This window comes from Microcebus murinus, chromosome 25 (genome assembly GCF_040939455.1).
Source record: "Microcebus murinus isolate Inina chromosome 25, M.murinus_Inina_mat1.0, whole genome shotgun sequence".
Lineage (NCBI taxonomy): Eukaryota > Metazoa > Chordata > Mammalia > Primates > Cheirogaleidae > Microcebus > Microcebus murinus.
The window spans coordinates 6,969,090-6,982,318 of NC_134128.1; the positions used below are offsets into that span (position 1 = coordinate 6,969,090).

General features: G+C 48.2%; 1 protein-coding gene across 7 annotated transcripts in view; it reads right to left on the reverse strand.

The window, feature by feature from the left end:
* Window positions 1-9,874, reverse strand: part of KIAA1217 (KIAA1217 ortholog) — a 300,585-nt gene extending 290,711 nt beyond the window's left edge. For all 7 annotated transcript variants that reach the window (XM_075997479.1, XM_075997478.1, XM_075997477.1 and 4 more), the window contains exons 1-2: window positions 9,746-9,874; window positions 67-350 (exon numbers count right to left, since the gene is read on the reverse strand). In XM_075997479.1, coding sequence (XP_075853594.1) covers window positions 67-350; window positions 9,746-9,806 — 345 coding nt within the window. In that variant the 5' untranslated portion in view covers window positions 9,807-9,874. The remainder of the gene's footprint in view (window positions 1-66; window positions 351-9,745) is intronic.
* Window positions 9,875-13,229: the final 3,355 nt, after the last annotated feature.

Genomic DNA, 13,229 nt, shown 5'->3' on the forward strand with positions numbered 1-13,229 from the left:
CGAAGGCCACTTTGCTTTCCTCTGTGTTCCTTAAGGAACGAGCTCTACAAGGAGAAACACGCCTACCTGGTCTCTCAGCCTCTCTTGGTGGCCCATGATCGCGGAGGCATGGTGGGGGTATTTCTGCTTTAGATGTTCTAGGAATGCTTCTCTCTTCCTGTCCATCTCAGATGTTTGCATTCCCAGTATTTCCTTGGAACTCCGGGGCCCACCTAGGGTGTGTCTCCTCGGGATATTTCGGGAGGACTTGGATAATGACACTCGGCTGTTGCCATTAGCAAGGCGCTCCTTGGCTCTGCGGCATTCTGCATCTTCCAACGACGTTACATGCAGGTTGCTTTTTCCTTGTTCTGAAAGACAAAAGAAAATTCAGTTCACCATTAACGATTTCACACTAGAAATCTCCTATACAGGCCGGGCGCGGTGGCTCACGCCTGTAATCCCAGCACTCTGGGAGGCCAAGGAGGGCAGATTGCTCCAGGTCAGGAGTTCGAAACCAGCCTGAGCAAGAGCAAGACCCTGTCTCTATTATAAATAGAAATAAATTCATTGGCCAACTAATACATACAGAAAAAAAAAAAATAACAGGGCATGGTGGCACATGCCTGTAGTCCCAGCTACTTGGGAGGCTGAGGCAGGAGGATCCCTTGAGCCCAGGAGTTTGAGGTTGCTGTGAGCTAGGCTGACGCCGCGGCACTCACTCTAGCCTGTGCAACAAAATGAGACTCTGTCTCAAAAAAAAAAAGAGAAATCTCATTTACAGAACACCAAGAGGGTTTGTGGCAGTTGTTAATGTATGAATGTACCTTGGTAAACTTTTTTGCCTTCTTTCTTTTATTTATGGCAAGGGAGGAAAATTTCACAATTAAAAAAATGTGAAAAATTGTACTTTAGACATAAAGATGTTGCAGCAAAAACTCTGCTATTTCTGACTCTCTTTCTCTGAGGTTATTCAAAACGAGACTACTTGGTCGGACTAGTCGTTTGCAGGCAACTGGGTTACCCCTTACCCTCGTTTCTAATTATAAAAGAGTTAACTCTAGTGATTTTGATTATTTCTATATTTTTAATTACAGTTTTATCCTGGTAACAGGATTTTGATATTTTTATAGTCTGAAAATGGTTTCTGAAACATTTGTTCCGCCACCAAGAACAAAAATAGCTATCACCCTACACATAAGTCATATAATCATTGACACATGTGAACCACTTGAAAATTCTATTTTCCCCTGCCGGCATAAGCCAGGCAAGCATAAGAATGTCATTAGAGGTAGTCACTGAGAAGACAGAAAGCAAAGGCTGAGACACACATTACTTGAAGTGGCCTGGACCCAAAACACATGATGAAAGGGAAGAGCAAAAATGCTCCGTTCTGATAGCCTTGACCTAGAACACACTGCTGAGCTGGCTTTTAGAGAACAAGTCGGTTTCTGCTAAGAACAGATCAACTAAAGCATGCAATGTCCACACTCGGTGTGCTGGACACGGACGGGGAATCTCTGTTCATTCTCCATGGCTGGGAAACTGGACGTCAGGTTTGACTATTCCAGTTAACAGAGAAAAGAGAGAGATTAAAAACTCAGATTAGAGACAGAAAGTTAAGAACATTCAGTTGAGGAGCTAGATAGGTTCTCTTAGCAGAGAACAGTTCTTATCACACGGTATTACAGATGAAGGCAGAATAGTAATTCCCTGGGAAAAGCGCTAGGCTGGGTCGTCCCAGGAGTCCTAGTTTTAATCCTAGACTTAGAACAAACAATTTGACCTCTCTCCACCTCATTTTCTTCATTAATAAAATGAAGATGATGAGACCAGCATTAGTTATGCAAAGAGCCTTCTACCTCCATGAAATGGATTCTAAATTTTTTTAAAAGTTTCCAATAAAAGCTTGTTTACCAATTATTTATCTTTAAAAGTTAAGTGCAGAGGCAGGGCGTGGTGGCTCACGCCTGTAATCTCAGCACTCCAGGAGGCCGAGGCAGGAGGATCGCTTGAGGCCAAGAGTTGGAGGCTGCAGTGAGCCATGATGAGGCCACTGCACTCTTGCTGGGGCAACAGAGTGAGAATCTGTCTCTAAATAAATAAATAAATATTTTTAAAAACCAAGTTAATAGAAAAATAGATTCATTATTTGATGGGTTCTGCTCATTTGAATCTCAGATAAACAGAGAACCAAACCTTCACCCCAGGGCTATAAAGTAACAGGTGTCCAGAGTTGGGGCATAAACCAGTTTCCCCAAAGCAATGCCACCAATACCGCTTCCCTCTTCTTTGCCCAGAAAGGTCTGTGGATACAGTTCTAGCATGGACACCTTCTGGTTAGGCACAGAAAATATTTTAATCTCAGAATGGCTTTCCTGTTCCAGTCTTCTACCCCTTGATGTGTGTTCTGGGAATAATTCTGCTTGTTTACCCTTCACTTCTCATTACATTGCTAATTATAGCATCTCCATCAGACGCTGCTGAGGAAAGGGAGGAAAAACAGCCATATTAGTTCATTTTTGTACTTTTCATTAATGTCAGTGGTATGTTTAGAAGGAGAAGAAGATGGAACGACTGGTTTAAAAGATATTAGGGGATTAACTGTAATTTCATTTATTTAGGTGACCCTTCTAATTAATAGTCAGTCTCACATCACAGCTACCTTTTTTTATAGTCTCTTGCTTAATAATACAGGAGTAGCAAACTCTGTTGAACAAAGCCAGATGCAGAAAATGCTGTATTTCAGACGGATCCATACGTGTGCAATCTGAACAGGTTTACGTTTACATTTTGAGTGTGTTGTACAAACCTCGCGTGTTAGCCAAAATGTCACGATTACTTTTGACATCATTAAAATAATACATTTTTTTACATTATCCAGGACAGCTAGATGAATGAACAGGTTCGAGTCTTTGGAAAGGTGATTTGCTGACAGTCACACCACACATCCGCCCACACACCCCCACGTGGATAAACGTCCCTGCACTCGATCCCAGTGACAGATGCAGAAAGTCACGTTCTGCCTTCCCGTGGCTCACAGGCTCACGTGAGCCATGCTGTCTCATCCAGGGATTATCGGAAGAGGTCAAAACAGCCACAACAGTCATCCCTTGGAGGCTGAGGACTTTTCCATTCTCTTCTCTAAAATAAACAGGGAGAGCAATGGAAAGGGGAAAGTCTTGGAGGTCATGGTGAGTCTATCAATGTCAACCTTTGAGCGACCCCCAACTCACTGGACTCTCTGAACACCCATTCTTTTCTAACGCTTTTTGCTTTTTCATTTTTTTCTCTCTCTTGTGGATCTTTCTAAAATGTCTCCAGGTGCTTAACAAGGCTGGATGTGATCTGGAGGGAAACTCGAACAGCACCGATGGTTCATGGGGCCGGGAGGCTCCGGGTGCGATCCCTTGGCAGACATCTGGTTGCCTTCAGAGCCCCCTGTGTCCCTTCATGTCACCTTCCTGCCTTATGTCTTCCTGCCCAACTCCCCAGCACCCATGTGCCTCCCGTCCTACCCGCAGCTCCTGCTCCACTGTTACCAGCATCTAGAACAACCCAACACACGAAGCCACTCTACACACGTCCATCATCTGAGCCACATCTGAGCCAGAAGTGACAACTCAATCACTCCGGCCATTTGGGGAGAACGTGGTCTTTCAGCAGAGGAGAAAAACTAATTTGGGTTATAAACAAATAAGAGAATGAACCAGCAAAGGAGATTTAGTCCCAATTCCACAGCCATGGAGTCAGAAATCTGGGGCCCGCCCATTCCTCATCATCCACGTGAACAGAGCAAAGCTCCAGTGTGGATTATCCAAGCCACCAAAACAGAAACACAATGCTGTGTCTTGTTTGGAATATGCTTTGGTGCAAACATGGAAATCTGGGTGTGTCTAGCTGTCTGCGACTCTGGGAATCCTTGTCTAACAAAATAATGAAGCCTTAGCATGAAGGGGAGGCTTGGCCTTCCAGAAAGGCGGCCCTGTTCCTGCTTCCTGCCCCTCCTAGTCTCTGCAGAGCTCAGAGGGACTGCCCCCTGAGCTCCTTTCAAGCAGGGCAAAGAGCAACAGAAGCACAAAGCCAGAACAGCCCCTTGAAGGCATTCGAGAAGCAGGCACCAGGGAGGCAGGAATGCCGGAGAGACGCTCATCAGAGTTCCAGATGGCTTCCCCGCCGGATGTGGGCATTCTGGAAGGAAAGGTGGCAAAGTGGGGGAGGGGACAGGCCCCAGACAGGCAGGGACCACGGAAGACAGGGTGTCCCCAGGGAGATCACCACGCGGCAACTGCAGCAGCGCCAAGGCCAGCTCCTCTGCCACAGCTCAGGTTACAGGCTTTGCCAGCTGACCCCCAGCGAGGGACCTGGAGCCTTGCCCCGCCAGACCTTCCACCCCTGCCTGCCCCCAGCGCCGCCGGCGACAGTGCCCACGCCTCTCTGGGACTCTCTTCCCGGTAGCCCACAGATGCGTAGGGAGGGCGCCGCTCACTTCTTTATGGTGCCTTCTGGGTAAATGTCACTTTGAAAACTGTGCTGAGACAGTGTCTTGTCGTGGGGAAGCTTGTGGGGAGCTGTGTGCTGTCTGTCCGGCTGCGCAACCTCTCTGGGCGAGTCCAACCATCACGCTGGCCTGCTGCACACACAGGAGGATCGGATTTCCCAGCCTCTTCCCTGCACCCATTCTGGTCACGTGGGCAGCAGTCACGTGGGCCACCTTTGGTCCTGGCCCCTGGACCTAAAATCTTCCTGCTCTCTCTCTCTCTTTTCACTCTTTGGCCAATTGAATGCATTCTGCCACGTGTGAGCGAGAAATTAACCTGGAGCACAGCCTCCAAGATTGGGAACGTCAGTCTAACACACATATTCTGGGGGCAGTCCCTGGGGGTCCCCTGGTTTTCCAACTCTCTTGTTAATATCATAAAGATCGCCTACCAAATACAAATAGGCACAGAAATCATCCTGGAACTGGGTCATTGTATTCCTCTAAAGAACCTTAAAATTTTGGCCAGGCACGGTGGCTCACGCCTGTAATCCTAGCTCTCTGGGAGGCTGAAGCGGGTGGATCACTCAAGGTCAGGAGTTCGAAACTAGCCTGAGCAAGAGCGAGACCCCGTCTCTACTATAAATAGAAAGAAATTAATTGGCCAACTAATATATATAGAAAAAATTAGCCAGGCATGGTGGCACAAGCCTGTAGTCCCAGCTATTCGGGAGGCTGAGGCAGGAGGATCGCCTGAGCCCAGGAGTTTGAGGTTGCTGTGAGCTAGGCTGACGCCACGGCACTCTAGCTCAGGCAACAGAGTGAGACTCTGTCTCAAAATAATAATAATAATAAAAAAAAAAAGAACCTTACAATGTTAAGTCAATGATGAAGCAGATTTCTGGTATAGACCTTAAACAAAATAGGGACAGCCCTTCCCCTACCCAGAAAAGCATTCCTGTTTCAAGTATCGATTAACTAATTGACTGAATCATTCATTCATTCATTCATTCATTCATTCATTCATTCACACACATATCTATTGGATGTTGGCTCCATACACTGAAAAGAGGTAGGAGGTGGAGTGGTCAAATAGATTGAGTTAGACTTAATTCCCTTTCCTCATAGAGGAGTCTGCGTCGTAATTCAGGAGGCAGACAAGGAACAAATAGTTCATAGACTATAAACGTCAAGTAGTGCGAAGTGCTTTGAAGACTAAAGCAGGATTCGGGTGCAGAGGCTGACTGGGGCTATTTTAGAGGAGACTTCTGAGCCCAAACCTACATTCCTGTGACTCCCCCCAGGCTGGCACTCCCTCGGGGGCTGCCGATCAAACGGTCTGGGGGAACTGACAACACGCCACCTGCATGGATATTTCTAGAAGGGGCCAGAGCAAAAGCAGACACCCCCGGGCTGCTGTGACAGACAGAGCATTCCCAGGGAATGCCCACGCCCCAGGATGACACCGAGGAGCCCACAGCCCTCAAAGGCAGCGTGATATAGTCAGATTCAAATTCCACCAATAACTGCTGAGGTCCTGCTCTGCCAAATGCACCATGCAGTCCACTGCCACATCGTCACTGACTTGGTAGCCTGGCTACGCAGCCACAGAAACCTCACTGGTTACAGCTGTTCCTGGGGAGACCATATGCCCCAGTTTGACGGAACAGCTCTGGGTGACAACTGTCATCTGGTGAAATTATATATGGTGTCCCTTTCACTCTCGATAGTGTCTCAGTTGGACAAGAAGTTACCTGATCACCCAAGGGATCCTTATCTATAGTAAAATGATAAACTCAAAGTCCTGGGTATCATTAGCCTTTCATTCAACAAATATTTATTGAGTGCCTTCTGTATGCTTGGTGCTCTGCCGCATGCTGGGAAGGCAAAGGGGAATGAGAAAGGTATGGTCATTGCCCTGGAAGATCACACTGTAACTGGGCGAAACAGACAGGTAGACACATGCAAGAAAGAGCGCAATGACAGCAATGGACGTTATTGGTGACGTTAGCATCCGAGATACCCTCTCTTGTGGTTCTCATGCTGGAACCGAAGGAGAACTGGAAATGAAGCCACACTCCTTTTCAGCATCATATTCGCCCAGTACTGAACGGGTTCTTAAAAATCTAACCTGGATTCTTGCCCTACTTTTGCAATTTTTCCAGCCCCCCCTTCCAATCTCTCTGGTCTCTAAGTGCTGGAGTGCCCGGAAGGTGGGTGGGTGTGGATCCTTTGGAACTTTCTTTCTGCACACAGACTCAATCCTAGCACACCTCTCGAAGAAGTTTCCAGGCCTCCCTCCTCAACTCCAGTCACGAATATCCAAATTGCAATCCACATCTCCACTTGGATGCCTGATAAACATCTCAATCTTCACCTATCCAAATGATTTTCTGCTCTTCCCACCCCCAAATCATAAACACCCTCTCATCTATTCCTCTTAAACACTTCCTCACTTAGATAAATGGCAACTCCATCCTTCCAGCTGCTCACGCCAAAATTTTGGAAGTCATCGCTCACTCCTCTTTTTTTTTTTTTCTCTCTTACATCCCACATCCAATCCCTTAGCAAATTCTTTTGGCTTTACCTTTAATGTACATCTAGAATCTGCCTTCCTATCGCCACATGCTCGTCACCACCTGGTCCAAGCCTAGTGCTGGTTCTTGCTGGAAGCCACCTAACAGCCTCCCTGCCGTTCCCCGCCCCTAATTGAGTTCGCCTGAAACAGCACCCAGTATTATTATTTTTTTTTAGAGAGAGAGTCTTGCTCTGTCTCCCAGGCTGGAGTGCAGTGGCATGCTCATAGCTCACTGTAGCCTTAAATTCCTGGGCTTAAGCCATCTTTCTACCTCAGCCTCCTGAGTAGCTGAGACTACAGGCACATGCCACCATGCCTTGCTAATTTTTAAAAAAAATTTTTTATAGAGATGGGGTCTTGCTACCTTGCCCAGGCTGGTCTTAAACTCCTGGCCTCAAGCAATCCTTCTGCCCTGGCCTCCCAAACTGCTGGGACTACAGGTGTGAGCCACAGCACCTGGCCAGTATTATCCTTTGAAAAGACAAGTCCCACCTGCCAGCAGCTCCCCATCTTGCTCAAAATAAAAGTGCAAGTCTTCACCATGGTTTCATAGGTCCTAATGTGATCTGGCCTGGGATTACCTCTAAACCTCTTTTCCTCCCATGCTCCTCCCATGTTCTTACATGTTCTTTGAACATGTTAGATCCTTGCTGTTCCCTCCCTCGCCCTTTGCTCAAATATTGCCTCAGTGAAGGTCTCCCCATAATCCTGTTTACACCTTTGCCCCCCACCCCGCTCTTCCTATTCCTTTTCCCTGTCTTATTTTCCCCCATCACCTTAATTCCATCAAATAGCATTGCCAGATTAAATATAGGCTGCCCAGTTAAATCTGAATTTCAGATAAACAATGGATAATTTTTAGCATAAGTATAGCCCAAATATTGCATGGGCTATACTTATACTAAAATATTACTTTTATTTGTTAAATCTAACTCTGCCATCTAACAGGCTATATGTTTTACTTATCTGTTCATTGTCTCCCTCTACCACTACCTCCCCACCCCCACCCCACCGCCCCTGAAACTTGGCCCTTAGAATACAAGTTCAATGAAGACAAGTTTTCTTTTTTTTTTTTTAAGACAGAGTTTCATTCTATTGCCCAGGCTAGAGTGCCGTGGCATCAGCCTAGCTCACAGCGACCTCAAACTCCTGGGCTTAAGCAATTCTTCTGCCTCAGCCCCCCAAGTAGCTGGGACTACAGGCACGCGCCACCATGCCCGGCTAATTTTTTTCATATATATTTAGTTGGCCAATTAATTTCTATTTTTTAGTAGAGACGAGGTCTCGCTCTTGCTCAGGCTGGTTTCGAACTCCTGGCCTTGAGCGATCCTCCCACCTCGGCCTCCCAGAATGCTAGGATTACAGGCATAAATCTGCTTTGTTCTCTGCTGGGTCTCCAGCACCTATAAGACTACAACATAACAGCTGCTAGTATTCCTTGAATGAATGAATGGACAGAGTAAGCACATTGTCTCCTAACCTCTGAAGCATCTCTGAATAACTGTAGTTATTTGCAAGTTATTTCTTAAACTGGTCCCATTCTAACTGCCCCTGTAGAAGCTGGGTCATTTCTTTCAGGACAGGCCCAGAGGTTGAATTCCTGCCGTAGGATCCTGTCCTATCAAATAAGGGTCAGTAGGGGTGGGGGGCAGGGGTCTTATCTCCCACTGGCCCCCAGTGACACCCCTGGCGCCCTCAAGGAGACAGCTCTGTCTGGAAGCACAAACACAGACACCCAGACTGATGACTGTCAGACTCAGGGACCCTCCAGGGTTTACTGAGCTTAAGGTTTTCTGCATTTCACTGGGGGATTTCTAGCTCTTGTAATTGTATTTTCTTCTGTCTGGCTTAGTTTTGCATTTTCAGAGCGGATGAGTCATGTGTTACTTCCCTTTCACATTTTTTAAAAGACACACACCTTTTCCCCTGTGCATAATCCCCACTCCCACGCACAGCCCTGCACGTCTCTGTGCAACTAACTGGCCCCTGCGTGAACCTGGGGCAGGAGGGTGGGACAGGGCGGTTGGGGACCCTGCGGCTCATGAACATGCTGCCTGTAAGAACCTACACCATGGGGTCAGGCCTCGCAGCCCATCACACCGGAGAACAGAGACGCCCTCTGGCCACCCAACCCCACTGGGAAATTTCTTTGGAACAACATAAGCTTCTGGAAATTCCCTACGGAAAAGACAAGTCTATTATAAACACAATTAAAGGGAAACCGCCTGGAGAAAAGTTACCGGAATTGTCTAACAACTCCCAACTTTGGAATGAAAACATAAAAGAAGATTCGGGAGTTCTACCTAGCATCCAGATGTACCAGCACCCCCCTGCTGCTCTGATCTGTAAAATAAAACACCCCTAAACTCTGCGATTTAACTCCAAAACACTGCAAAACTTTGCACCTAGCGTGCATTTGCGTCCTGGGATCTCCCGGCCAATGAATGGGAGCTGGCGTCCCGCAGGCAGCTGCACAAAGACAGCTCGTCTCCCCCGAGCTGGAACTCGGGGGAAATGATTAAGAAGCTGCTTGGTGATTTATTTGTCACTGCCTGGAGATCCGGCACAGTCCGCGCGCTCACCGCGCGACAAACGCGACCCCGCGCCGCCGCCTTTTGCAGAGCGAGACCGCGCCGGGGGCGAAGGAGTCGCGCGCGAGGGTCGCAGCTCGGGCTCCGAGCCGGGCGCGGCACCCGGGACAGGCTTACCCCGCCGGCCGCGGGCAGGGCTCGGCTGGCGCCGCTGGCTGCCCTCCTCTTCCTCCTCCATTGTCTCGCCGCGCGAGCTCCCCGCGCCCGGCCGGTCGGCAGCGCAGCGCCCACGGCTCCCGGGCGCCGGGGAGGGGGCCGCGCCCGGGGGGAGGGACGGCGCGAAACCCCACCCCGAGCTCGTCTCCACCCCGGAGCCAAGTCTCCCTGGCCCGGGAGCACCGCGGCCCGGCGCCCGCCTCCTCGTCCCCTCCCCGCCCGCGGCCCGGCCCCCTGCCCGCCCGCCAGCTCGGGTCCCGGAGGACGGAGCCGCGCCCCGCCCCGGGGGAGGCCGGACAGGTGACGAGGGCCTGCCCCCTCCCCCTCCCCGCCGCCACCCAGGGACAGCTCTGCACACTGGATCGGCCGGGCCTCGCGCGCTGCAGACCCGGCCCGGCCCGGCAAGCCCGGGCAGCGTGGCCGCCACGCGAGACCGCGACCTGCTGAAATTCACACGCGTCAGTGAAATCCCTTAGAAAGGAATCGCAAACAATTCGAAAGAAAGAGTGTATACATGTTGTGTATATATGTGTGTGTGTGTTGTTAAGTCCGCACTAACTTTTTAGGTTCTGATCAAACTAAAGAGTTAGTGTAACTTCCACACAGTTGTTTTCAGTCACTTAATCTGGACTTTAAAGAGTTGATACTCACTTGCCTTCCCGTCCCAGACTCCTCTCTTCCCCCAACACCCAGCCACCCACCCACCCACACATACCCCATCCCCCAATTCCCAAAGTAGCAGATCAACCTTCCGAATCTCTGCAGTTAATGACTTTAAAACATCTGAAAGACAATTCAAACGCATTTCTTCAGACTGGCAGAGTTACAGCCAACATACTTATTCTCCTTTTAATCTACCCACAAATATTTATTTTGTTCTTTACCCAGTCCTTGAAAAATTGGCGGATATCCCAGAAAGTGAAAATAGGAGGCGCGATGTCCACAAACAAGGATGGGAAAATAACCTGGGCAACATTGGCTCTGTGATTCCAGCTATCTATGGAACAGTGACACAATCACTAGGCGGCAGAGTGTGATATCGTCATCTGCAGTGGCCCGGACACTTCAGGGGGGATGGAAAGACAATGCTGACCCCTGACCATACCTTGACCCGATTTGCAAGGCATTCATGCCAGGTGTTAGATGGACGCAGATCAAGAATGTGGGCAGAACAATGGCTGGCCACTTCCCGCAGATGATGACCTTGAGTGACCTGTGTGTTTTGGCAGCGTGGGGGACATATTTTGTCCATTTGGGACTTAAAGACGCGGAAGCCCCTAAAGGACAAAGAATATAGAGCAAAAGGAAAGTATTCGTGCCAGAGAGTGAGTTATACTCACGACAGGAGAGCAGAAGACAGAGTCCCTCACCTGCTAACGGGATTTTTCTTGAAATCCAAGATGTGATGAATCTTTCAAAAAATGCAAGCCCTGCCTTGGCCGCAGGAATACAGGTAGTTGGGTTTTACAGGGCAGATGAGGCAGATAGATAACTTGTGGTCTCCAGGACTTTGCAACAGAATTACCTGCTAATCTGGCTTGGAGGAGGAACAAATCTTACACAATTTCTGTGCTGGTAGCCTGTGGGCAAACTGCAGGTGAATCTCGTTAATGTTCTCGAAGGCAGGGTCACCTGTGCTCGGCCCCTCCGGTATAGGTTATCCTGATTTTTGTACAGCTATTACATATTTGTCTTCAAAGTATTAATGCTAGAAGAGGAGGAAGGGGAGAGTGAGGGGGGGGCAGAGAGAGAAATATTGCACAATGTCAGAATGGCAGCCTCAACTATATCTAAACTAGATGTCCCCCAGCCTTGGGCTCGGAAGCCAACCAACGTGCTTCGGTGTGGGAAGACCCCACTCTTAAGGAGCTCCTACCTGTCACTTGACATAGAACAGAGGCAAAACCCCCAGGGCAAAGGAGACAACAGCAGCCTGCAATGGCAGTACAGGAGGACAAACTGCACCCTGCCCGAGGGGAGGAGGGGACTCCAGGCTGGCTCAGTGCAGGCAGGAAAGATCCGTTTGCAGATGCAGATTACACATCCCCCATCCCCTGAGGCTGTTTTGAAAGTACAGCGTTTTGGGGCCTCCGCAGATTCCCCTGATGAGAAAAATGCAGGAAGCTCTCCCACCTGGTCAGAACTCCCAGGATCCAGGCAGCCCAAGGAGCCCCCTGGGCGGGACCTCGTGTTCAAGCTGCTAGGACTCTCCCCTCCCCCACTGGCCAAGCAGTCTCCCGCCTGTCAGCTCTCTGCTGACAAGCCAGGAAGCAAAACTCCTTGTGACATGCACAAAAGAAAGAGGCATTAGGAGGCAGATAATTAACATAAATCATTAAGGACCAGGAAATCTAGACATATATTTCCAGTAAAACATGTCCTCTTGCATAGTCAAACTTTCCCATTTTATAGGGAAAAGCTTGCGCTGGACTAGTTACTCACCCTTTGTTCCTGCTCCTTAATAAAACAATTTGAGAAGGCACTAATGCCACTGCACTGACCACCACGTGGGTCTCCCCTCAAAGCACAGAGACCTTTGTAAACAATTTAGCACCAATTGTCAGTTTCTCTGGAACACAGCCTGTGTGTTCTGCAGTCTCCATAAACTTGGTAACTCAGATCTCCATGAAAAATTCTCTGTTGTCACTGCTGTTACTGTGGAGATGTTCTTCTTTCTGGAAGAAACACTACTGAACTGGAAGGAGGTGTAGTTCTTTTTGGTTTAATTTAATTTCTGGGTTTAAAAATTGCTATTACAATCCAATCTGCCTACTGCTGTTATTTTGAAATGTGCTGTGAAAGGCAGTAGGAACGCGGGAAGAACTTGAAATTTGATTTTCTTCCAGTCATAGAGAGAACTACAATAATGATACCAGGAGGCGAAATTTCCAACTCCGTTTCTGTGAACCGGGCAAGGTGCAAGACTATTTCTTGGTTAATGGCTCCATATGTTGCCATTTATGACTCAAAATGAGCTAACACATGAAACAAGTGTCATTTAAAAGGAAAGACAAGTGATGAGATAAAAGAGTGCTACAAAGACAAATGGTGATTTTGCGGTCATAGCTAATCTATTGCAGAACTGGGCCATTATTGGTTTTGATAATGCAATGTAACTGGCATCCACCATGATGGAAAGTAATCACAGGTATAAACAATTGCATACGATTTCCCACCAGGCCTGTTTAATTACAGGGCTGTGGAAAGCGACTCAACTTCTTTTGTGCAAGGTTTTCAAGGGACAAATCAGCGCTAGCACCCAGCCTAGGCGGAACTGCCCTGATACATGTTTAATTTCCCTTTAACTCCTGTTAGAGCAAGATAATTTAAAATGACTAGGCATCAGGACACAAAAGAAATAATGGCTTGCTGAATGAAGTACTTACAATGTATTTTTTTTTTCAATTGACAACTGTGAGAGTCAAACAAAACAAAATCAAGTGAA